Raw genomic sequence first — 23,684 nt, forward strand, 5'->3', positions numbered from 1 at the left:
TGCGTTGCACGGGTTCTGCTCCCTGGGAGGCGCCGAGGCCGGCGTTCCTCGCGGTGCGGTCGGGAGTCTTCGGCGCCACTCTTTGCCGTTTAGGCAGCGCCGGCGGGAAGATTTACGCGCCAACATGCAGGTGAGCTAAGCGGCGACCACCTGGTGGCTGACGGCACTTTGTGCCTCGGGGGGACTCTCTGCATGAGAGAATGTCCGAGAAGAAGCTGCCTGGCCTGGTGGGTGGGTTCCCCAGCTGCTGTGATCAGTTTAGTGGGCCTGAAGAGGGCAAAAAAACCGGAGGGTAGCGTGGGCACTTTCGCTGGACTGGTAGCCTCGGCGCCTGGGCCGCTCAGTGCAGAAATACAGCGGGACCACCCCGTTGCAGTCCCACAATCCGGAAGGTGGCCGTGGCCGGCACGCTTTTTGCTTCCCGGGTGTTGGGCTACCGAGTTTCACGTGACCGCCCCCTCCTTTCTGTCGGGAGAAAAGCTTCTCAGCGTTACTCTCTTTCTTGCTGAGGGTGCTCCGGAGGGTGGTGGCATTTCTCGCTGCTTGGGTAGCGAGTGTGACACAAAAGAAAGCGCTTCGACTGATACTTCCTGTCTGTTTAGACAGCCGTTCATAGGAAGGCCTATGTATTACCGCTGCAGTGATTGGGCGGCAAGACTGATGTTCCTCCCCTCCCCTCCCCTCCTTTTCTTCCACAAAGAGTAAAAACAAAAGCAGGAGTGTGTATCTTCCAAACGCAGGAGAGCCCACATCCTTCAGATTCCCCCCCCCCAAAAGAAGGGAGTTTACCAGATGTTCTTTTTTTTTGGGGGGGGGGGGTCTGCCTTTTTAAAAAACTAATGAAAATGCCCTCTTTTGGGATCGGAAGGCTAGGACTGTTCCTAGTTAGTAGCCATTCTCACAGCTGAAATGGTACGGGTATTCAAAATGAAATTTGTCATCGTGATCAGTAGTCAGTCAGGAAGTCTGTCATCTTTTTTGCTTTTCAAAAGATGGCAACCCTATTAAAAGGCATTACTGGTATTTTTGGTGCCAGAAGGGAAGAAAGAAACTGACCGGTGTTGGCCCTGTTACAGATGAGGGAGGAAGCTGTGAGGTGTTATGTCCCTTGTTGTGAATGGGGTGTATTCTAGTGTTTTTAATCTCTGGTTTTGTGGGGGTGAGTTGATAAGGAGGATGTTTAGGTTGCCAGACGCCCCACTGGCAGGAGATGGGGGGTAGGGTTGCCAGATCTAAGTTGGGAAATTCCTGGGGATTTAGCCTGGGGAGGACACGACCTTAGTGGGGTACTGTGCCACAGAGTCCATCCTCCAATGCATCCGTTTTCTCCAGGGGAACTGGTATCTGTAGTCTGGAGATGAGCTGTAATTCCAGGGGATCCCCGGGTCCCACCTGCAGGCTAGCATCCCTACTTAAGGTTGTTATCCTTAGGTGGGAGGGTGGAGACCAGTGCTCCCTCTAAGCTGTGGAGTCTTGTGAGCAGAAATTCTACTTCGTGAGCTACTGGCATTAAAATTGTGAGTGATTTGGCTACAGCATAAATTAGTTTGCTCTGGGGCCATCCTTCCTGAGCTAAGACAAAAATGTGTGAGCCGGAGGCTAAAAAACTGTGAGCTAGCTCACACTAACTCAGCTTAGAGGGAACACAGGTGGAGACCGGTAAAGATGGATCATCTATGACAATATAATCTTGTGTTTTGTAGACTGGTGTGGGAATTACCTCCACCCTACATTAGGATCTGTGCATTTCTCATGGGGCCTGAGGTCAAGTGGTAGTGGTTTGGAAGAATTCACAGATAAAGGTTTTTAGAAATGCAGCATCACAGATGTAAGACTCAGCTGCACTGCACAAGCTGTCAGGATGGATCAGTCGCTTAGCACAATAGGTGGTTATTTCAGGGTGCCAGCATGGATCAGCTATGGCCGTGCAATGGACAGAGTGATCCTATGGCCCTGAGATGCTAGCAGCCACCGTTGAAATGTCAGTGTGACAGTTTGACACCATTCAGTTCTCTGCAAATAATTAGCAAAGTGATATTAAATGGGAGAGAATGTAGTGACCATGATAGGCACAGCTCCTGTGTCCATTGCCACCCACCGGTTGAGCAGATTGCAGACTGATGTTCATGTAAGCCATACAGAGAAGAAACAAAACCTCTGATAGCTAACCAAAGGGATACAGGTGAAGACAGGAAGAAAAAAAATATGGATTCATTTTGTAGATATGGGAGCAGCTTGATGTAGCCCCTTGCCAATACATATGCTGTGTGGTCTGGGATGCGTGTGCCCTGACAGGGTATTGGTGGTGTGCCATAATTACTGGTCTTTTCAGTGTGTTACAATGTTCCCTCTAAGCTGTGGAGTCTTGTGAGCAAAAATTCCACTCTGTGAGCCACTGGCATTAAAATTGTGAGCGAGTGATTTGGCTACTGCATAAGTTAGTTTGCTCTGGGGCCATCCTTCCTGAACTAAGATAAAAATGTGTGAGCTGGAGGCTAAAAAACTGTGAGCTAGCTCACACTAACTCAGCTTAGAGGGAACACTGGTTGTGAAGCCACAGACGAAGAAGATGGAGCTGTCGGTGGACTATATTGAGAATATTTTAACTTTATACCATTTGTTTTTTGATGTACTGTTACATTATGCCCACTGGCAGGACTGACCTGTGAAAGACTGTAGGATTCTGATTATGTCCCACCCATCCAATACTGACCATATACTGGTGGTGGTCTGCTGATCATAGTTACACTGGCACAATGGCCAGCATAGAATCCTGTCACTGGTGTATTATTTAGGCTTCTCCAATGAAAGGGGGTTTGGTAGAAGTCTTCCTTGTCCAATCAGGTGTAAGTCAAGTATAGAATTGCACTGATTCACATAATGCAAAGTTGTCACCTAGGCATCCTGAAAACAAAAAGCATCCCATGTTCAAAAGGACCTCATGTTGCAGCAGAGATTAATCTAGCTGTAGGTCCACCTGTGGCTTGCCTTCTGCCTGCCACTTTCATAATGTGCAGTGTAGAAAATTCCAGGTGTCTGGGTTAAGCTGTCAATCAGTAGGTTAATGTTAGATTTCTAGTCACCATCTTGAAACCTGAAGCCAGACGAGAATTGTCTAAAAAGTCACATATATAGCAAAGTATTTATTATTTATTTATTTTTCGCATTTATATTCTGCCCATCCAGCAAGCGGGCTCAGGGCAGGTTACATAATTTTCTACGAATGCAATAACATTTCAAAACACAATAGAAACATTTAAAATCAGTAGTTATAGTGAACTAACCAAATGCTGAAGCCCTTGCCTATACACACAAACACATACACGGCTTTAACCTTATTCATGTCAAAATGATTTTATGCTCCACTCTTCACTACCCGAAGGTGTCTCAGAGCAGCTTACAATCTCCTTCCCTTCCTCTCCCCACAACAGACACCCTGTGAGGTAGGTGGGGTTCAGAGAGTTCTGAGAGAACTGCTCTTGAGAGAACAGCTCTGAGAGAACTGTGACTGACCCAAGGTCACCCAGCTGGCTACATGTGGAGGAGTGGGGAATCATACCTGGTTCTCCAGATTAGAGTCCTGCCAGTCCTAACCATTACACCAAACTGGCTCTCAGTCCTTGAATCTTCAAGGACTGCGATGCAGCTTTTAGATTGATTGTGCGTGTGGATAGCAAATGTGAGGTGTTGCTCTCAGAAGACTGCAATGGAATTTAGGGGAGTTAAGTGGTGGTGCTGTCAAGTCACAGCTGACTTACGGTGACTCTGTGGCGTTTTCAAGGCAAGAGACATTCCGAGGTGATTTGCCATTGCCTGCCCTCCATGTCACGCCTCTGATATTTCCTTGGAGGACTCCCATCCAAATAGTAGCCAGGGCTGACCCTGCTTACCTTTCGAGATCTGATGAGATGGGGCTAGCCTGGGCTATGCAGGTAATAGCAGGGAAGTTAGTCGTCTCGGTTAATTGGACTTGTTCTGTTAAAGGGCTTTGCAGATAAAAATGTACCTTATGAATAGTGCTAGTGACACAATGGAAAGTCTGAGCTGATGTTGGATTATGGGAAAGAAGGGCTTCTGGCACCCCAGACTTGCCCAAAGCAAGACTGCCACGTTCATGGACGGCTAGCACTTTCAAATAGGTAAGGACAGTGCCAAATCTCAAGTTCAGTAGCCTGATCTTGAGGTTGCAGAGCTATGTTGTGTGCATGGAGTTTGACGGTATTCATCTTTTATAACTCTGATTGTTCTAGGACCCTAATGAAGACACGGAGTGGAATGACATCCTGCGTAAAAAGGGTATTCTTCCTTCAAAAGAGAAGCTAGAAGAACAGAGGCAAGCAGAAGAGGAAAGGGAGCAGCAGATCCTACAGCAGCAGTCAATAGGTAAGCTAAACGGCATGGACCCCCCCCCCCCTCCCCGGTAATCCAGTGGTTTACAGCCTATAGTTCTAGGGCCACACATGGCTCTTTAAAAAAAGAAAGAAAAGGAAATCTTTAAGTTATGGGATGCTGGAAGAATAAGTGGGATGCTGGAATAACCACTCTGTGAGGGGAATGGCAAGCAAAGGTACTTAGAGGACTACAGGGCTTCTTAGAGATGATTTATTTATTTATTTATTTAATTTTATTTATACTTTCAATTTCTATACCGCTCAATCCCGGAGGCTCTGAGCTGTTTACATATTACATTTCCTAACTAGGGCCACATACAATGTATACTGTATTTTCTGGTGTATAAGACTACTTTTTACCCCAGGGAAATCTTCTCAGAAATGGGGGGGTCGTCTTATACGCCGGTAAATACAGTATCTGGGCAAGTATATCCCAAACTCTATATTTTACCTGGAAAAGTTGGGGGTCGTCTTATATGCCCAGTCGTCTTATACGCCGGAAAATACGGTATATATATAGGGAGGTGGGTGCCTACCAGGCACCCCGCCAGCGTGTGTGTTCTTTTTCCTTATGGCGGAATCTTGTCTCAGTGGGCTCCGCAGCGGCTCCTTCTGGGGAAGCTCCCATAGTCTGCGACTGTGCGATGACTTCCTGCGCTGGCCTCTGTCCAATTGGCTCCGGCCATGCAGCGACGCCACGTTGTCGCGTCTCAGGGCCAATCCCCGCCTGGAACGATTGCTGCTTGATGTTAAATCTCCGCCATGTTCTTTCATCGGATTGCTCCGCCGCCGTTGTTGCCGCCGCCGGCACCACTGCTCCACTCCTCCTCGCCGCCCCAACGCCGGAAGGCGGGTGCCCCCCTGCACCTAAGGCAGGTACCCATTTATCTACTTGCTAAGCTTTCAAACTGCTGGGTAGGCGGGAGTGACAGAAAGTGAACAGCTTTACAGAAAGAGGAGTGACAGAAGTGAACAGCTGTCGGTATTCAAAGAGCAAACTACGCACAGATTTATACCAGCGCAGTAAAGCAATTGTGCAGAGTGCTCCTGTGTGTATATTCATTATATTTACTTGGAAACCTCGTATGTGACATTTTCTGTAGAAAGAACTTGTAACAAGAGTTTGGGCTGCAGAAATTTTGTGGATTATAAATTAACCATGACAGTTAACAGTAATGTTAAATTGTACAGCTTCAGTTATGTGAATACATTTACCTCAGTGGGACTTGTGTAAGTATTGCATTTGGGGATTTGGCTTACTGACAAGAATGGGCTTTTCTTGCTCTCAGTTATGAAGAGTATCAAGAGTCGTTCTTGGAGAACATTATGCCTGAGCAGCAGGGACACTAAGAAAGGCATCCAGTACACCCTTCTAGAAAATGGTCAGACTGTGGTGAACTGCCTGGAAAAGCTCAAAGTATTTGGGCTTGGATTTTATCCTCTGGAATGGGCAGTCAATGGACATAGGTCGAGATATGGACTATCAGTTCATCTTTAATGGACTGCCAGCCTAGTAGTGGTGTATAAGATGGCACATGGCATTAAACAATTCCACTGAGTCACACAATTATTATTGCTGTGAGTTGGTATGTGTCTTTTAAACCCATCGTTTTTTGTTACCTTTTTGGGGGCATTGTGAATTTTTTTTGCTCTTGCTCAAGTGCTACTGTACTAAGGACAGAGAGGTACACTTTTATGCTGGACGTTATTGTGTTTGTTAAAGGAAATGTACTTGATGTTCTCATGTGGCCTATGCTATAAATGTGAAGGCTTGTGGGGAGGGAACTGAAAAAACTGGGGGAAACCTTTTTTTCCCCCATTCTGCCCCCCCCCCCAGTTTTGAATTGGAAGATTTGGGGATGTACGTAAAAAACTATGAAATATTTTCTCTTTTTGAGTGAGCAAAACGTCTTACAGATATGCAGCATGAAAAAGTCTGAGGACTTTCTCAATTTTCCCATTGAAAAAATTGGGACATTTTAGGAAGCACTTTTTAAAAATCTTATACTATAAGACACATGCAACAAGAACTTTTAAAGTTTAAATCTAAATAATTTTACCATCTATTAATATTCTATAATGTGTTTAATGATACTGCATTATTAAAGAGTTCAGTGTGTTCAATGTTATAAAGTTCAGCTTAATATCCAAACACATCGACAGTTTTACTTATTGTGCATGAGGGACTTTCTGTCCAAATAATACACTTTCTCTTCCTTACTCCAGAATTTGTTTTCTGCCTTCAACTTTTATTTTTTCCTGTCTCCCTGAGGGGAAAAATTAAAGATACATGTGGCTATGGAAACACAGGGTACAGCAGTTTTCAACTCTCAAGTATTGAGTTTGCTTGGTATTTTTCTCATAGAAAATGGATATATTTGTACTTTTTGTGTTTCACAAATATGCCCAATTCCATTGTATATGCAAAGTTAGAAATGATTATTTTTATATTGCTAAATCACTCAAATAGTCTTAGGTTTGAAAGGAATTAATTATTAAATATATTGCAATATTTTTTTTTTAGAATTTCAGTTCCACAAACAAAACACCCCTCCCCCCCCCAGCTCAAAAGTTCTGGGAATTTTACATCTCTAGCCTGTCCTGGTCCTTGAAATAGTTCAGGAAGGCCTAATGAGAAAAAAAAACTAATGACAATTATAATAGTACTAGGAAGCAAAGTCCGTTGTGGATGGAGACAACGAGCACCTAGAAAGGTTGGGTGGGTGGGTGGTCCCGTCAGTTGGGGGGGGGAAGGAATTGCCGCCGCACTCCAACTGGGTGGGTGGGTGGGGGAGGGAAATTCGCACGCAGCGTTCGCCTCCCAGCCAATGGCATGGCAGCAGCCTTGAGCGGCAGCTGGCCGACCAATGACTGACAGAGCGCATTTTGTCTCCGCTCAGTCTTACGCTGCATCTTACTCAATTATATATAAGGGAGAGATGCTCTGGATTAGGTCTGTATGGTGCCTGAATGCTCCCCTTGCATTATCTGAGGTACCTTACAGGTCTTAGGGGAAGTACTGAAGCTGCCTTGAGGTGCCATCACTGAAGAAAAGGCTATTTCAGGAGAGATGTCTTTGATCCTCTTCTGATAGTTTTTTGCAAGTTTGCAGCTCCTACTCAGGTGATTCTTATTTTAGTCTGCAATCATCAGTTACTTTTCTAAATGGCGTAAAATATAGCAGGCAATTAGTGTACTCCAAGGGGTATGCTCCAATACAATGAAAAGATTTTTAACAAATGCTCCTGTGATGTAAGCTGTGGGAGCAGAGTTAATGATGTGGTGAATAATTCTGAATGCTATGAAAATTGTGCTTTGAGCTGAAATTATGATTAACTTGGAACTAATTAATATTTTTTCTGAAGCAAGTATATTTGCTACATTGACCCTAGAGCTTGCAACAGTGAGCAACTTATGGTGTGGAGCAGAGTGGTCTCCAGCCTGAGACCCAACAATGGTTGGGGTTCCCTGATGCATCTCTGCAGGCTGTTTACAAATATGTGTCTCTGCTTTACACCTCCGCACAAAGCAGGGTACATGAGGAAAATAAGCCTGCTGCTGCCTTTAAGGTACATTGGCTGTAATTGACCAGTTTGCCCACTCTCACAGGGTTTCCCTTTATCTTCTTTCTGGCTGAGCAGCCCCTATTTTTTCTTTTCTGTTTTTCTAGTATCCCACCTAGTCATTTGAATGTGTTTAGATATATGCTGACCCAGCCTGGGGAACTGAGGGGAGAGACGAAAAATTGTGGTTCAAAAATAACAAGCTGTTTTATTTAACTTTGAGGGGAAATGGTCAGGTTGGAATCAGATGTTGGATTTATGAAGTGAACAGACAACAGGAGTGAAGTAACTATGTGTACAAATAAATGCCAGATAATTTGTCACAAACAAGCAACTGTTCCTGTTATTCAGACAGGTCTTTAAAACTTGAGGAGAGAGATTCCTTGACAGTCTCTGTCAAACATAAAATACACAAACATAAGCTTCTTTATCTCACAGACACTTAAGTTGGTGTAGGCAGGAACATTCAAAGAAATTCCAGTTTCCCTTCTTAACCACTGGATAGGGATCACACACCCTGGATTGAGGTGGTACGGCGGCACTGTTGTTGTTGGACCTGTCGGCGGCGTTTGACACGGTCAACCATCAGTTGCTGATCCAGAGCCTCGCCGACAATGGGATTCAGGGGCTTGCCTTACAATGGCTCGTCTCCTTTCTCTCTCTTTTTTTTTTTTGGCCCCCCAGAGGGGATTTTTTAATTGCATTTTCTATATAGACTACAAACTATAATGAAAAAGGGAGGGGTACTACATTTAAGGGAGAAAGGAAAGATAACCACTACTAACTAAAAACCCAAGAGAGGAGATCCTCAAATTAGCTTGCATACAATGCCAATTCTTAAAATGCTACGTTTGATGAACTTATTCAGACATGCTTTTATGACTTTTAAATCTTAAATTTAACTGTTATGAAAAAAACCCTCAGCATCTCCATATTAAAAAAGAACAGAACAGTATTTATCAGAGGCACCATTCAGAGTCCTTCAACCCTCATTTTTTCTTATCTTGTCTCTTCCGCAGTTTATAAGGACTTTTAGGAGCCGCTGCCCCCTTCTCAGACAGTCCTCTCCAGAAGACCCTGAGTCCAGCTCGCCGCTGGACTTACTGTCCTTTTCCTCTTTATCCACCTCCTCTGGCTCACCCAGCTGGATTCTCAAAAAGTCCCGTGCTTTGGAAACAGAGTCAATCTTTTCTTTTTTTTCCTGAAGTTTGAAGGTTACGCCTTCTGGGTATAACCACCTGTAACTGATTGCATTCGTTTGAAGAAAAAGAATTAAATCTTTGTATTTCTTTCTCCGTTGTCTTATTTCAAATGGAATGTCTTTCAGAATCCAAATAGTACTGTCCCCAATTTTCAAAGGTGTCCCCGCCGTCGCTCTTAGGATGCAATCCTTCACGTGTCTCTTCAAGAATCTCATTACAATTTCCCCAGGCAGATTCTTCTTCTTTATGTATATGGAGTAGGACCTGTAGACCACATCCATTTCGCTCATAAGATAGTCTGCCTTCTAATCTGTCACTGGGGCCAGTGCTTCACTCATCATTTGCTTCAGATTCTCTCCTCTGCTCTCTGGAACACCCTGGAAGCAAAGGTCCAGGTTTGCCTTCTCCATTTGTATTTGCAAAAGCTGTTCTTCTGTTGAAATTTGCTTTCCCCCCATTTTTGCACCTTTTTCTTCACCTTTTGAGTAGTGGCGTCAACCTCTTCACCTTCTCAGCTGTTTGATCCATGATTTTAAGAGTCTCATTGAGTTGTGTTTGCTGAGTGGTGATACATTGATTCATTTTTGACAGCTGCTCCTTGAGGTTAGTCATCTGCTCCAGCAGGGGGCGCAGGGACTCTGCCATCGTTTTAGCCAACTCGGTGGTTCCTTCCGGTTTTGAACTCTCAGCTGGTTTTGTTTTTGAAAGTTTCTCCTTCTCTGTCCTCTTCCCCGCCATCTTTTTCAATTGTTTACTTTTGCTAAACTTTTAAAAGTCTCTGAATATGCGCTCATACGCTCGTAACGCCTTTGGTAAGTCTTTCCAACAGTTTTTACCCCTTTCACTTCCGCTCCCCCCCCGATCTCACTTGTGAGTTTATGCGCATGGGAGGGGCCCCTCCCCCACTCACTTTACTCTCTAGTCTGTGGGGTGGGGGAGCTTTCTTCTTTAACGAAATCGCTCTAATCCGACTCATGTTCATACTCGGTCATCCGACCTCGGTTTGCTTTCGTTTTTAGCTGCTCGATCTCCTGCGCTTGTCCCAGTCAGCGTCACTGGTTCCTTACGGACACTCGGCAGAGGGACCATGGGGACGGAGAAGCGCCTCAATTCCCCAGCATCGCACTGGTGAAGAGGCGACCTCTCAAAAGTCCCTTGGCCAGGAGTCTTTCGCCAGACCCCTGGGGTATCGCCCCTCCTCCTTTCTGCCTGTGCGCAGCTTCACCCTCGGGAGGTCCGACTGCTTCGCGCACCGCCATAGACCAGAAGTCGCTCGTCTCCTTTCTCCAAGGTTGGGGACAGAGGGTGGCGGTAGGGGAACAGACGTCCAAGAGGTACCCGCTGGTGTATGGGGTCCCTCAAGGGGCGGTGTTATCCCCGATGTTATTTAACATCTACATGCGCCCCCTCGCCCAGATTGCCCAGAGGCATAGGCTAGGGTGCCATCAATACGCAGGTGGCACCCAGCTATATCTGTTGTTGGGAGGTCAGTCCGACTCTACCCCAAATGACCTGAAGAAGGTACTTCAGGATGTGGTGGGCTGGCTTAGACTGAGCCGATTGAAATTGAATCTAACAAAGACAGAGGTCCTGTGCCTGAGTTGGAGCGGTTTAGGAGTAGAGATCCCACTACCGACCTTTGATAGGGTGCCTTTGGTGCCAGTGCCGAGGGTCAGGAGTTTGGGAGTGGTCCTGGATGCCTCCTTAACAATGGAGGCCCAGGTAGCAGCCACTGCCAAGTCAGCCTTTTACCATCTGTGGCTGATAAGGCAGTTGGTTCCCTTCCTTGAACGCAATGACCTGGCAACAGTGATCCATGCTACGGTCACCTCAAGATTAGACTGCTGCAACACTCTCTACATGGGGCTGCCCTTGTCTCAAATCCAGAAGCTGCAGCTGGTGCAAAATGCGGCAGCCAGGCTGCTGATGGGGCTCTCTACACAAGATCACATCCAGCCTGTGCTGAAGGCATTGCAGTGGCTGCCAATAGCATACCGGATTCGTTTCAAGGTGCTGGTTTTGACCTTTAAAGCCCTATATGGTTGGGGGCCTGCCTACCTGAGGGACCGCCTTTCCCCACATGAGCCCCAGAGAGCACTGAGGTCAGGGTCGCAAAATCGCCTGTGTCTCCCTGGCCCAAAAGATGCCAGACTGGCCATAATGAGGGCCAGGGCTTTTTCAGTGGCGGCTCCACACTGGTGGAATGAGCTCCCGGAGGACATCAGGGCCCTGCGGGACCTTTTACAGTTCCTCAGGGCCTGTAAAATGGAGCTCTTCCACCAGGCCCTCAATTAGGAGCTGCCACTGATGAATGTACCATCGTAAGTCAAACATGCCACAGCCCTGTTATAACGTCGGATGGTCTTTTCTTACTGGATCATGTATAGGAAACCACCGCCATCTGTTTGCACTGTTTGTACTAGCACTTTATGCAATTGTTTTATTATGAATTTTATGGTATTTATTGATCTTATTGTATTTTATCTTATGTAAGCCGCCTTGAGCCAGTTTGTACCGGCAAGGGGGGTATAAATTGGAAGTAAATATATAAATAAATAAAATTTTCTAGGTGCTGTTTCCCTCAGACTTGAATGGGGATCCGTCTTGATCCTCTCACACCCTTAGCCTTCCTTCCCAGTTCTTAACTGCCACTCTTAACTGACTCTCTCAACTGAAGAATTCCATTTGAATACCCTGTCACTCAAGGTTCTCAAGCTAGGTTATAGCGTTAACCATTTACTGCTCTTCACAGCTTCTTGTTTAGAATTAGGTAAACAAAGGATTGTTTATAATTAATTAATTAAGCTATCAAGTAGATTGGAATTTTGTTCCAAAAGTTGTCATTTTTCTTTGATCTTCTGTTTCTCGTACTTCAGTGAAAACCTATGAGGATATGACCCTAGAGGAACTAGAAGACAATGAAGATGAGTTCAATGAGGAAGATGAACATGCTATTGAAATGTACAGGTAAGAGCATTCTGCAAAACATTTTATGGACAGTTGGACACCTCAATATGAGGACTTAATCCTAATATTAGCTGGGCTAATTGACATTAAAAGGGTTACTCTGTGTGTAAGATACAAGTATAATATAGTTAGTCACTGTTGCTCATAAAATGCAGATAACAACAATTTAACGTTTATGTGCAGTCCTCGGAACATTTTTCTGCAGCATTCATAGATATATGCCAGTGCACTGAAATAATCATGCAGGGTGCCGTTCTGTATAGTTATTACTTATTGTGAGATTTTGTGTGTGCCATTTCGTGATAAAAGCCTCCCCAGCTGTCAGGATTTGGGCTGCAGAAAACTGTATGTTAATCAATATTACAGTTATCAGTAATATTGAGTTGTATTGTAAGTTATACAAACAGACTTCCTTATACTGGCTTTTTGTTGATCCCTTGCCCTGATGATAGTTTTCTTAAAAATAATAAAAGGTTCCTGACCACTGTTGTAAAGAAATACTTAGAAGAGGAATGTTGAATGAATGAGATGTTACCAATCTAATTGGGTAGTATCTTCCAGTTGTAAAAAAAACAATAAAGCCTTAACTGTGATGTGGTGAATTTGACTATATAATTTAAAAATCATACTTTAAATCAGGCTCCCTAGTTTTTGCCAGAGGATGCCAAGCCTAAAAGTTACACAAAATTGTCACTCGGTGACAATTGTGGTCCTTTAATAATTATTGATGTCATGCCATTTCATTAGCAGAAAACTCTGGCATAGTTAGTGTCAGAAATTCTATTAGTTGAGGTTCACATCCAAAATTGAGTATGTATACTCAACATGTACAAAATATACACATACAAAATGAATATTAGTTGTTGTAGATTTTCTAGGCTGTATGGCCGTGGTCTTGGCATTGTAGTCCATGGCCATACAGCCTGGAAAATACAACTAATGAATTCTGGCCGTGAAAGCCTTCGAGAACAAAATGAATATTGTTAGTAGGAATAAAAGGGTTGTTTTTGGCAAGTTTTAGTAGCTGTTTTTCCCGCAAAATTCCCTGCTTTTCCTTGTCTGTAGTTCAAGAAAACACCCTGGTAGAGACTTTCACTACTGAATAAACCTTTATCCAGCAGAGTCTGAAAGCAGATCTGATACTTCGTAATGGTATCTAAAATGTCAGCAAGATTCCTAAATTTCTTTGGGATGTTGTACCCTTTCACTTCAATGGACTTTGCTTCCAAATCAGTCAGTTAAGATTACCAGATGGCAGGTTTAAAACTTTTGGCTATGCCAGCACAGATAGTTTGAGCTCCACATCTGAAAGAATTTTCCACATTTTTCAAAAGGGGCAAGGGTTTCTTTGACTTGCCTGTGCTAGCGAAATTCCTTTGAGGAGCTTTGCTCTAAATAAGATGGTTCTGACACTGTAGGGTTGTGTAAGATTACACACACAGTGGTGCATGCTTTCTTTGCAAGTGTTTTTTTTCCACTGTGCACCCAGCTTGTGTCTTATTTTGCCCCATTTTAATGAAAAATCAGATCTTCTGACTTCCGGTGGGTGGATCGGCGATGGGGCAGTTGCTCTCCTCAATGTCTGAGGAGGCAACTAGCGCACCCTCGGCTTGGAGGGGTGCCACCTCAAGTGGCACCCCCACGGAGCCCTTGTGAAGGGTTCCAGGCAAGGGGCCTTTGGGGGTTAGCCTCTTCGATGGCTGGATGCCGGAGAATAGAGGCTTCCCTCCGCCCTGCCCCGATGGTCCAGCCGGCTGGGTGACCTTAGGGTACAAGCCAATCTAACCTGGACAAGCGCAGGAGATCGAGCGGAATAGCATATGAAGAGAGCGGGGTCAAGATATGATCAACAATGAACGTGAGTTCGAAATAAAACTAAGTGCGTGAATGGACTAACGTAGCGAAGGGGGAAGGGGGGAAGCAAACAGCGGATTCTTTTCTGAGAGACTTACTTGAGTACCGATAGTGGAACGACAAGTCTTTCGGGTCCTGGCATAGCAGTTTGGAAGTGTAAACAAAGTGAAATATGGCGGCTTCCCAAGGAAAGTTAAAACCGAAACCAGGCAGTCAGAGCCCAAGACTAGAAGAGGGAGCAGACGTCATGAAGTTGCTAGTGGATATGCTGAAGCCAGTACTGGAGCAACTCGTCGGTGGTATTAACCAGCAATTGGCCACACTGAACCAAAATTTCGCTCTGCAGCAGCGCCAGCTGGCAGAAACGGAGAAGAAAGTGGACATGCAACTGTAAAAATTACAGAGATGGATATTGCAAATAAGAAGATGAAGAAAAGAGTGACGGATGTGGAAACAGTACAAAAACTACAGGAAACTCGTGTGTTACAGTTTCAAATGGAAAAAGCTAACATGACTCTCAGATTTCAGGGGGTGCCTGAAAAGGAAAAAAGAAGATCTAAAGAAGACTCTGGGAGAGATCATCGCTCCAGTAACAGGTATATCAGTGGATGAAATAGTAAAAGACATGGAGGCTGCCTATCGGGAATACTCCAATTATATTAGGAGAAATAACCTGCCTGGAAAGATTGTGGTGAGATTTGCAAGAAGACAGACCAGAGATGCGGTATTAAAGGCAACTTCGGCAAATCCACTGAAAATTGGGAACACAATCATAAAGAATTTAAAGGATATCCCATTTGAAATCCATCAAAAGAGGTTACAAGGAACTGATCTCATTTCTTCAAACTAATGGAATTTAGTACAGGTGGGCGATTCCTGAAAGTGTAATTTTTAAAGTTAACAGCAAAAGAGAGAAGATTGACTCCATCTTTAAAGCTAAGGAATTTTTGAGACGTCAGCTTGGGCCGGAAGAAGAACTTAAAGATGAAGAATCCAAGTCAAGTGACTCTGCTACTTCGGGAACGGACGAGGACTCTGTGGGGGAAGCTGGTGCGGGAGCAACGAAAACTGTATATGACTTTAGGGATAAAAAACCGAAGTAAGGGCAGAAGGACTCTGTAAATTGCTCTTTGAAGTAAAGAAGATGCTCAAGAAGTACTCTCAGAAAGATTAACTTACTAATGTAGAAGATGTGTTAAACAAGAACTTCACAAGTATATTGTATCACTAACACTTGTCTTACTAACAGTTATATTAACATGGAAAAGATCTCCTACTCTTGGGTTTTTAGTTAGTGTGGGTATCTTTCTTTATCCTTAGATGTAGTCCCCCCTCCCTATATTTTTCGTTGTAGTTAATAGTCTATGAAAAATAATAAAAATACCCCTTTGGGGGTTTCAAAAAAACCCCCAGATCTTCCTTTGTCTCTGTTGTTGATTCTTTTTTAACAAGTGGAGACACAGTGTGGCATGGTGTGGCTTAGACCTATGAACTGGGAAGTCCTTGGTTCAAATCTTTCCTCTGCCATGCAGTCATTAACTGTCCTCAGGCAAGTCATTCTTTCATCCTTGGTGCTTCCATTTTCAATAGAAAAGATGGTGACCTACTTTTTGCAGGGTATATTAATGTAGCTTTGTACAGCTGTATGTTCAGGATGTTTGTTTTTGGCAGTGACTTTGGTTTAAAATAGCACACCTAGTATTGTACCCGTGTTGTTCTTATATGTGCTTTATTTTTTACTCCTTCCTATGGTTCAGGCAGCAAAGGATAGCTGAATGGAAAGCATCTCAATTAACGAAAAAATTTGGGGAACTTCTAGAGATCTCAGGACAGGATTATGTCCAAGAAATTACTAAAGCTAGCAAGGATATATGGGTGATATTGCACCTTTACAAGCAAGGGTAAGCAAGCATTGCAAAATATTTCAAGTAGCATTTTTTTTCTGTAGCAAATCAGTGTTATTTGAGCTCTTCAGTGTGTAAGATTATAAGTCATTGCATTTTTCTGAAAATAGCTAGGTTTCTTTTTAGCAGCTCTTGGATGATTAACTGCATGTGCTTTAACCAATAGGTAACTTAGCTATGAATAACATAATAATTTTGATATTTTTTTTACCATTCTTTGCTTTTAGATTGTGCATGTATTCTTTAGCATGTATACTTTAGCAGCAGTCACCACTTTTCATCTATAACAGGACATTTCAGTGTGTTTCATAGTTTCTTTTTTATTTTTAAAAAAACATGTTAACTAGTTATTTTGGATAAACTTTTCAGTTAATCAGAAGGATCTTAATCAGTTTGATTAATCAACCAAACAGTTGCAGCGTTTCCAGTAATGTATTTGCGAGGCTGGTGGTACAGGCATGTGGTATCCCGACAGTCTTTACAGGAGTATTTTACATATTATTTTTTGCAAAGTAGCATTTCTAAGCTGATTCATAGAGGGCATGACTCTTGTAGTGATATCTTTTTTCTTCTTTATAAAGCATTCCTCTCTGTGCCTTGATAAATCAACATTTAAACGGACTTGCAAAGAAGTTCCCTGAGGTCAAGTTTGTCAAAGCCATCTCTACAACTTGCATACCCAACTACCCTGACAGAAATCTCCCCACAATCTTCGTCTACCTTGAAGGGGATATCAAGGCCCAGTTTATTGGACCTCTGGTGTTTGGAGGGATGAACCTGACCAGAGATGGTAGATGGCTCTCTGTTTTATTATTTATTTATTTATTTACTTTATTTATAGCCCACCCTTCACCCCAATGGGGACCCATCATTACATCATTCTCCTCTCCTCCATTTTATCTTCACAACAACCCTGTGAGGTTGGTTAGGCTAAGAGTGTGTGACTGGCCCAAGATCACCCAGCAAGCTTCCGTGGCATGAGTGGGGATTTGAACCTGGATTTCCCGGATCCTAGTCTGACACTAAGCACTACACTGCACTGGCTCTCCATTCCTTAGGTCATGCCAAAGGCCCAGAATTGCTGCAAACACTGCACCAATCTATTTCCCCTGTGCATTTACTTTTTTCTTCACAGGGGCTATCTTTGTAGAGGACATTTGTAAAACTAACAGTTACATTATTCAGATGGGCAAAATTTTGGATTCTTGAGATTATTGGGTCTCAAAGCATTTCTCTTCCTTCTGCTGTATCTTCAGTACATATCCAAATGATCGATACAAGGTCCATGGAAAATTAGGTGAATGGAGAGTCACCTAATACTGCTCACTTGGTTTGATTCTTTTGTCTCCCTTCCCCCCCTTCACAACCAAGTCCTACAAGCCACACACTCTGTGGATTGCTTTATTCAATCTTATGAACAAGGCAGCTTTCCTAAGACTTGGTTGAAGAAGGTGAGAATCATGGCAATCTTGTCCTTGTGAGCGTAGATAAATGCATTTGGATGATTAGATTGCCGGCAGTGCCAACCGTGAAACATCTGATTAACGTGCAGCATTGACTTTCTTCTGTGTCTGGGGTGGAAGCCAATTTGAGCCTTTGTAATAAAAGCCCGCTGCTAGGTGGGAAGTGTTCCTGGCTTTGCACAGTGAAGAAATAAGCAAGGAGCAATGTGAAGTGGGACGTACATGTCTTTAAGGCCTCTGCACAGTTCCAAATGTTTCCTTATGTGTCTTTTATAGTCTGGAAAAACAACTACTCTTCTGCCTCCCCTGTCAGCAGAAGTATAAAGCTGAACTCGCTTCTGCCCATCTCAAGTACTCTGAGCAGCTGGAGTGCACAGGCAATTAGCACATCTACATTTTCAAAAAGGCTGTGTGGAACTTAGTCAAAGGGGAATGGAAGAGAGCAGATGGATGCATGTACATCCAAAAGAGCAAGAACATTGTGACACTTCCCTCCTTCCCACTTTTCCCCAAGACCTCATAAATGCATTATTTCTTCTCTCTTGCATTTAGAATTGGAGTGGAAGATATCTGAGTCAGGTGCCATCAAGACAGACCTGGAGGAAAACCCCAGGAAGCAGATCCAGGACCAGCTGATGACCTCAATTAAATGCTCTGTTCCAACAAGGAGAGAAGAAAGTGACCCAGAAGATGACTGAGACTTCCTGTATGTGACAAACTGCCCAATCCATGCTTACTCAGGAGGAGGTCCAATTAATTCTGTGGGACTTGCAACTAAGAACGCACAGGGTTGCAGCCTAAATTCAATTTGTAGCATTTCCCCCCCCCTTTTAAAATAAGTAATTTTGGTTGTGTGTAAGTCTGCAGGGGAGTGAGTCACGGAAAGTAGTATTATTCAATCCATGATACAATCTGATGGAGGAAATGGGAAGCATTAGTTCTGGACACCCTCTCTATGGGAGTCAGTTCCAGTAGTGATTTGACCCTAATAGCTTCTTGACAGGCTGGTGCTGCTTAGTGGTATTGCATTCTTTCCTTCTCCATACAGTCAGACACACGTACACAGCTGCACCATAATAATTTTAACAGCTGTTGTGCATGGTCCTTTTTGTTTGTATTTAAAAACAAGTTTATGACCTTGACAGGTTAGCCACTTAGCTGCAGTTGGGAAGCAGGCCTTAAACTGAGACACAATTTTCAAATCATGACTAATTTTTAAAGGAATCTACTGAGTACTGAAAATACTTGATTATCCATCTCCAGCTCTGGAACTCTAATATTGCTGCCATGATCTCTGAATTATAGCGAAAGCGTATGTATTCAGGATTACCAAATATGTCTATAATTCTGAAAGATTAGGAAGTTAATTACTGTCTAATGGAAACGTAGGATATCAATCTTTTCTTGAGGCTCCACTTAAAGATATTTTAAAATAGCAATGTTTTTTCACTGTACTTTTATTTTGATAAATGGATCAATTTATGACAGTGTCTCCCCCACCAAGAACAGAGAGTCAAGCAATAAAAAGCTATTTTGAAGTCTAAGTAGCTAACTCATGACAGCTACAACCATATTTTAGGTTCTCCTAAATTGTAATAAAAATATGCAATACGGTGGATCTTCAGCTTTGTGTGTGTGTGGGGGTTGTTGTTGTTGTTGATAGTGGCCATGTTTAGAGTCAGTAGCCAGTTCAAACAGGCAGAATTTTTTTCTGGACTGGACCACTTCAAACAGCAAGTGAGAGAATCATTTTTTAAAAAGACCTTGCACCAAGTCAGCTAGGTGAGAACCCTTCTTTTTGACATGCTAGCTTTCTTGGTACATGCAATTATGTTTATATGAATAAGCATTCAAACTTGCAATCTACCCATAATCAGAGGTAATATATTCCCCCCAACTACATGCTATTTCCCACAATGTGAAACTTTCCTTAACTCCAAAAGCCAATGTATATTTTATATTTTAAAACCAAATATGGAAAGTATCCCAATTTTAAATGTCCAAATAGAAACACACGTGCATGTTGCAACAGCATCATTGAAATAACTAGATTTATGTGCCATATACATGGGAGCAAATATCTAGGAAGGGTTGTGCTACCTAATAAAACTTTGTTGCAATGTAACCCAGCTATTTAAAAGTGTACCATTCACCACTGATATATTTTCCCATTTAAACTCGGGTAATTTTTGTATGGTGTCAGAATGTAATTTTTTTTCAACTTGTAGAAATGGTTGGTATGCAAAGGCCAAGTGTTGTCAGCGACACATTTTAGGCAACCTGCCCTTTTCAAAATATATTTGCAAAAAGTAATAATCATATTTAAAGAGAAAATTTGTGTTATGAATATATACACTGAATTGAAGCCTTGTGGCAGTGGGGTACTGCTGAAGAAATGTTTTAAACTGGAGAAGTGTCAGGCGGGCAAAGAGTTACTGTATGAACTTAAAGGAAGACCATTTGTGGGGGGTTTTCCACAGGTATGCTGTCAAGACATAAAGGGGGGGTCATCTTATATTGTATGCAAAATATGTTCAGTAATGAAATGTTTACTGTGTATAGCTTTTGGAGGGGGGGTCACCTTACATTCAGGGTCGTCTTCCTTTCAGATACATACAGGGAGTGCTTCTTCAGTGTGGTTTTGGTTGCCCTCACTGCAAGCACCATTTCCCGCTTTAAGAGGATCATCATACTGCTGTTTCATACGTGCACAAGGTTGAGTTGCGGCTGTGGAACTCCGAAACACACTTTTTCAATTTACTGTTATGTTTTCTACATGGTAGACAGGGAAAAAATTCTGGTATTTTTCTTAACTCGTAAAGGTAGATAGTTATATAAAATGCCTAGGGAAAATGAAGACACAAATGTTTGATTTAACATAAAAGCTAAACAAGACTGCAATCTGCAAGGCTACCCACCTGAATCAGGACTGTAATCTGTGTGAATTGACAATAGTGTCTGGCTGTGCTGCGAGAGGCTTGGGCAGACTGCATTTCCCTGTCCTCCCTGCTTCTTAGCTTTTGCATCTGTGCAGAAAAGCTGTTTTTCATCATATTGTCCCCATTTTCTTCTCTTGCCAATCACATTTGACCACCTTAGAGGCTTTTAGTACAAATTATCTCTCTACAGGATACAGATAATGAGATCAGTTTAACCTTGTGGCACAGAGGAAGCCAAGCAAGTGGCCAGCCAAGTCAACAGTCTTGTTGCTTTAATAGTTATTGCAAATAAAAACAGTTAACATTGTCACTGAGACAATGCCAAGTTTTGTGTAATATCTAAATCAACATCCTAAATTTATAAAGCTGTTTTGCAGTTGTACAGAGTGGGGGTCAGTGGAGGGGGGTTAAATGGTTTTAGCCAAAGTTAAATATTAAGCCCCGTTAACTTTGGGAGACAGTGGAGCATTTTCTTTGCAATATCCTGTTGAATGAATGGACGTAACTATGCTCTTGCTGCTAGATCAAGCCCTTGCTGATCTCTCCAGAATGAGTTGAAAGACTTATTGGGTATTGTAAATAAGAAGCAGGAGACTGACCAGCTATGAAGGTGCACAGAGAGTTTATATAGTTATAAAGGTGAATATATACAGAGATATATACAGGCTATAGAACAACATGTCGTGCCTTAGTCTATGAGAACTAAGTTCCCACCCAGCTTACTAAACAGATAGCTTTTATACTAAACCCCAGCCAATCTTTAACTGGGTGATGTAATCACTAACTCTAACAAGACCTAAAAGAGTAACACCTGCTAGAAACCACCTGGCTGTAATTACATGATTACCAGCTTGACAGCTAGGTCTGACAAATAGATCAAACTGATCTATAGTAACTGCTTGCTACCTCATATCACTCTGACATATACTCCCTGTGAATATGATGAGAAACAGTGCAGAAGATTTTTTTCAAAAACTCATCGCAAGATAGTAAATGCTTCACAACTTATAATGCCTTTCTACTATCTCATGGTAACATTCTTTTTATAATCTTTTCCTGTCCCCAGGAAATTAATTCCATTTCATTTATTAGCTTCATTGACCCGAGGTCTTAAGCCAAACATGCAAACAACAAATATAAAATGCATTACATAAAATTACAAGAAATTTAGACAGAACGCCTTTACAATAAAAGCTAGTAAACATAATCAGTAACATCAGACCACATTTTATAAACTTCAATGAATTCTATAAAATCCCATGATATTATGGAAATTAGTTTTAAAATTTTTAAATTGTATACAAAAGGTACTCATAACATTTCAAAGCCGCTTTAAAAATAGCACTATTGAAAGATATTTTGCCACCAAGCGAGTCGTTTCAGGGTCCTCATCAGCTAATAGTATGGTTATCACCCAGGGTTCCATAGGGAGGTGATATCTTTGTAAAATAGGAGTAATCCAGCAGGATCTGGGGTCAATCCATTGGTGGCAAAATAACATAAGATGATCTAAGGTCTCTATTGCACCTGATCCACAATTACACAATCTATTTGAGTACTGTATTTTAGCAAAACGGCCACTTAGCTCTACAGTTGGAAAAACATTCAACCTTGCAAGCGTGAAGACATATCTAGATCTGGGGGATGTAAGGAAGCTCATATATGAGGGAGTTTTCTTAGGTGGAACAATCCCTAAGGCAGAGTTGGAGCATACTCGCCTAGCACGAATTGAAGTGCTGAGTCGGTCAATGTTTGTCACCCTCAATCTCATCAAATTTAGCGCTTCTTGATAATTTAAATTATTAAGCCCCGTAGGGGCGAGACCAATCCACTCCAGCTTGTTATCTATATGTTTTGCCCACGTACATTTATAATTATCCCCTTTTAAAAGATAAAGAAGACCTCCTTGAGCATTAGGTGTCATATAAAGAACTTTCAGTCTCAATTTAAAGGCTGCCTTCCAGGCTCTTGACTCAAAGGAGCATTGTGCGAATTCTTCTCTAAGTGCCGGCCCTGCGACACATTTAGGGCACCATGAAACGTACGATGGCTGAGGGGAGATTTGATAACTTTTGATAACTTAATAAGTTTTGATAATTTTTAATTTAAAATTCACATGTAATTGTGTTATAGAGAAGTCAGACTATGTTCATCATATGACTCCGCCTTTGGCAGTCCCAACTCGTTCTGGCTACTCTGTCTCTTCGCTGAAGGACTCTGGTGTCCTTTAACAGGATCCCCATCACATGTCCCATATTACTGGTTGGCTCCAGGAATGAAATGTTTTGTGGAATTATTTCACTGATCACATGCAGTATAAAAAGTATTAAAAGCATGGAAGGTAATACATATTTCAACAGGCAAGTAGGTTTCAAATATAGGCAAAGGTTATAGAGCCAGTTTGGTGTAGTGGTTAGGAGCATGGACTCTGATTGGAAGAACCAGGTATAATTCCCCACTCCTCCACATATAGCTGCTGGTGTGATCTTGGGTCAGTTACAAGTTCTTTCAGAGCTGTTCTTTCAGGAGCAGTTCTTGAAAGAGCTTTCTCAGCCCCACCTACCTCACAGGGTATCTGTTGTGGGGAGGGGAAGGGAAAGGAGATTGTAAGCCACTCTGAGACTCCTTTGGGTAGTGAAGGGCGGGGTATAAATCCAATCTCTTCTCTTCAGATATTCAGGGAAGGCTGTCTTGGATGCATATTTAAAAGTGTCCGTGACAGGCCTTTTCTGCCAACTGATAACACAACCTCTTATGATTTGGGGGGACCAGGTTTGTTTTTAACTATAAACCTTCCCTTCAGCTACAAGATATCCCTAGGTGGCAAGTGTAAAGGCTTTGGATTTACTGCTGTGATGTAGGGTTTGTGATGAGCAAGAACACAGAGATTGCTGTGGCAAGAGTGTTATGTAAGGAACAAAGTTGATTTCTGTATTTACAGGCGGTTTTAAAAAACAGATCAGTAGCACAGTTCTCCAAACAGTCAAAGGCAAAACCTGGCTGAAGCACATGAATTTAAAGTAATTATGGCTACAGAGCATGGTTTGAATTCTCTTTAATGCCTGCAGGTAGAAACAGGCTAATTAGCCACTAGATTGGATTGTTTTACACACACAGGATTCCACCAACACCAGTGCGCTCTTTCCCAAGAGCTAGACTAAGCTATAACAAGGTCTGCTCCTCACCAGAGACCGGCCTCACAACAACTGCGGACTCTGATTCAGGTGAGTAGCTGTATTGGTCTGAAGCAACAGAACAAAGTTTGAGTCCCGTGGCACCTTTAAAACCAACAAAGTTTAATTCTGGGTATAAGTTTTCATGTGCATGCACACTTAATCAGATACAACGAAACAGTTTTCCTCAAGCCTTACATATAGGAGGAAGGGGTTAGTTGCCAAGAA

The 23,684-nt window shown here is 42.7% G+C and overlaps 1 protein-coding gene across 1 annotated transcript; it reads left to right on the forward strand.

Moving 5' to 3' along the window:
• Positions 1-19,096, forward strand: PDCL3 (phosducin like 3). Its single transcript, XM_015429707.1, has 6 exons — positions 1-130; positions 4,251-4,383; positions 12,033-12,123; positions 15,735-15,878; positions 16,463-16,671; positions 17,897-19,096. Exons 1-6 carry the CDS (start codon positions 125-127, stop codon positions 18,040-18,042), a joined length of 729 nt encoding a protein of 242 aa, XP_015285193.1. The 5' UTR covers positions 1-124; the 3' UTR covers positions 18,043-19,096.
• The last annotated feature ends 4,588 nt before the right edge of the window (positions 19,097-23,684 follow it).

This window comes from Gekko japonicus, unplaced genomic scaffold (genome assembly GCF_001447785.1).
Source record: "Gekko japonicus isolate JY-2015 unplaced genomic scaffold, Gekko_japonicus_V1.1 scaffold782, whole genome shotgun sequence".
Classification (NCBI taxonomy): Eukaryota; Metazoa; Chordata; class Lepidosauria; order Squamata; family Gekkonidae; genus Gekko; species Gekko japonicus.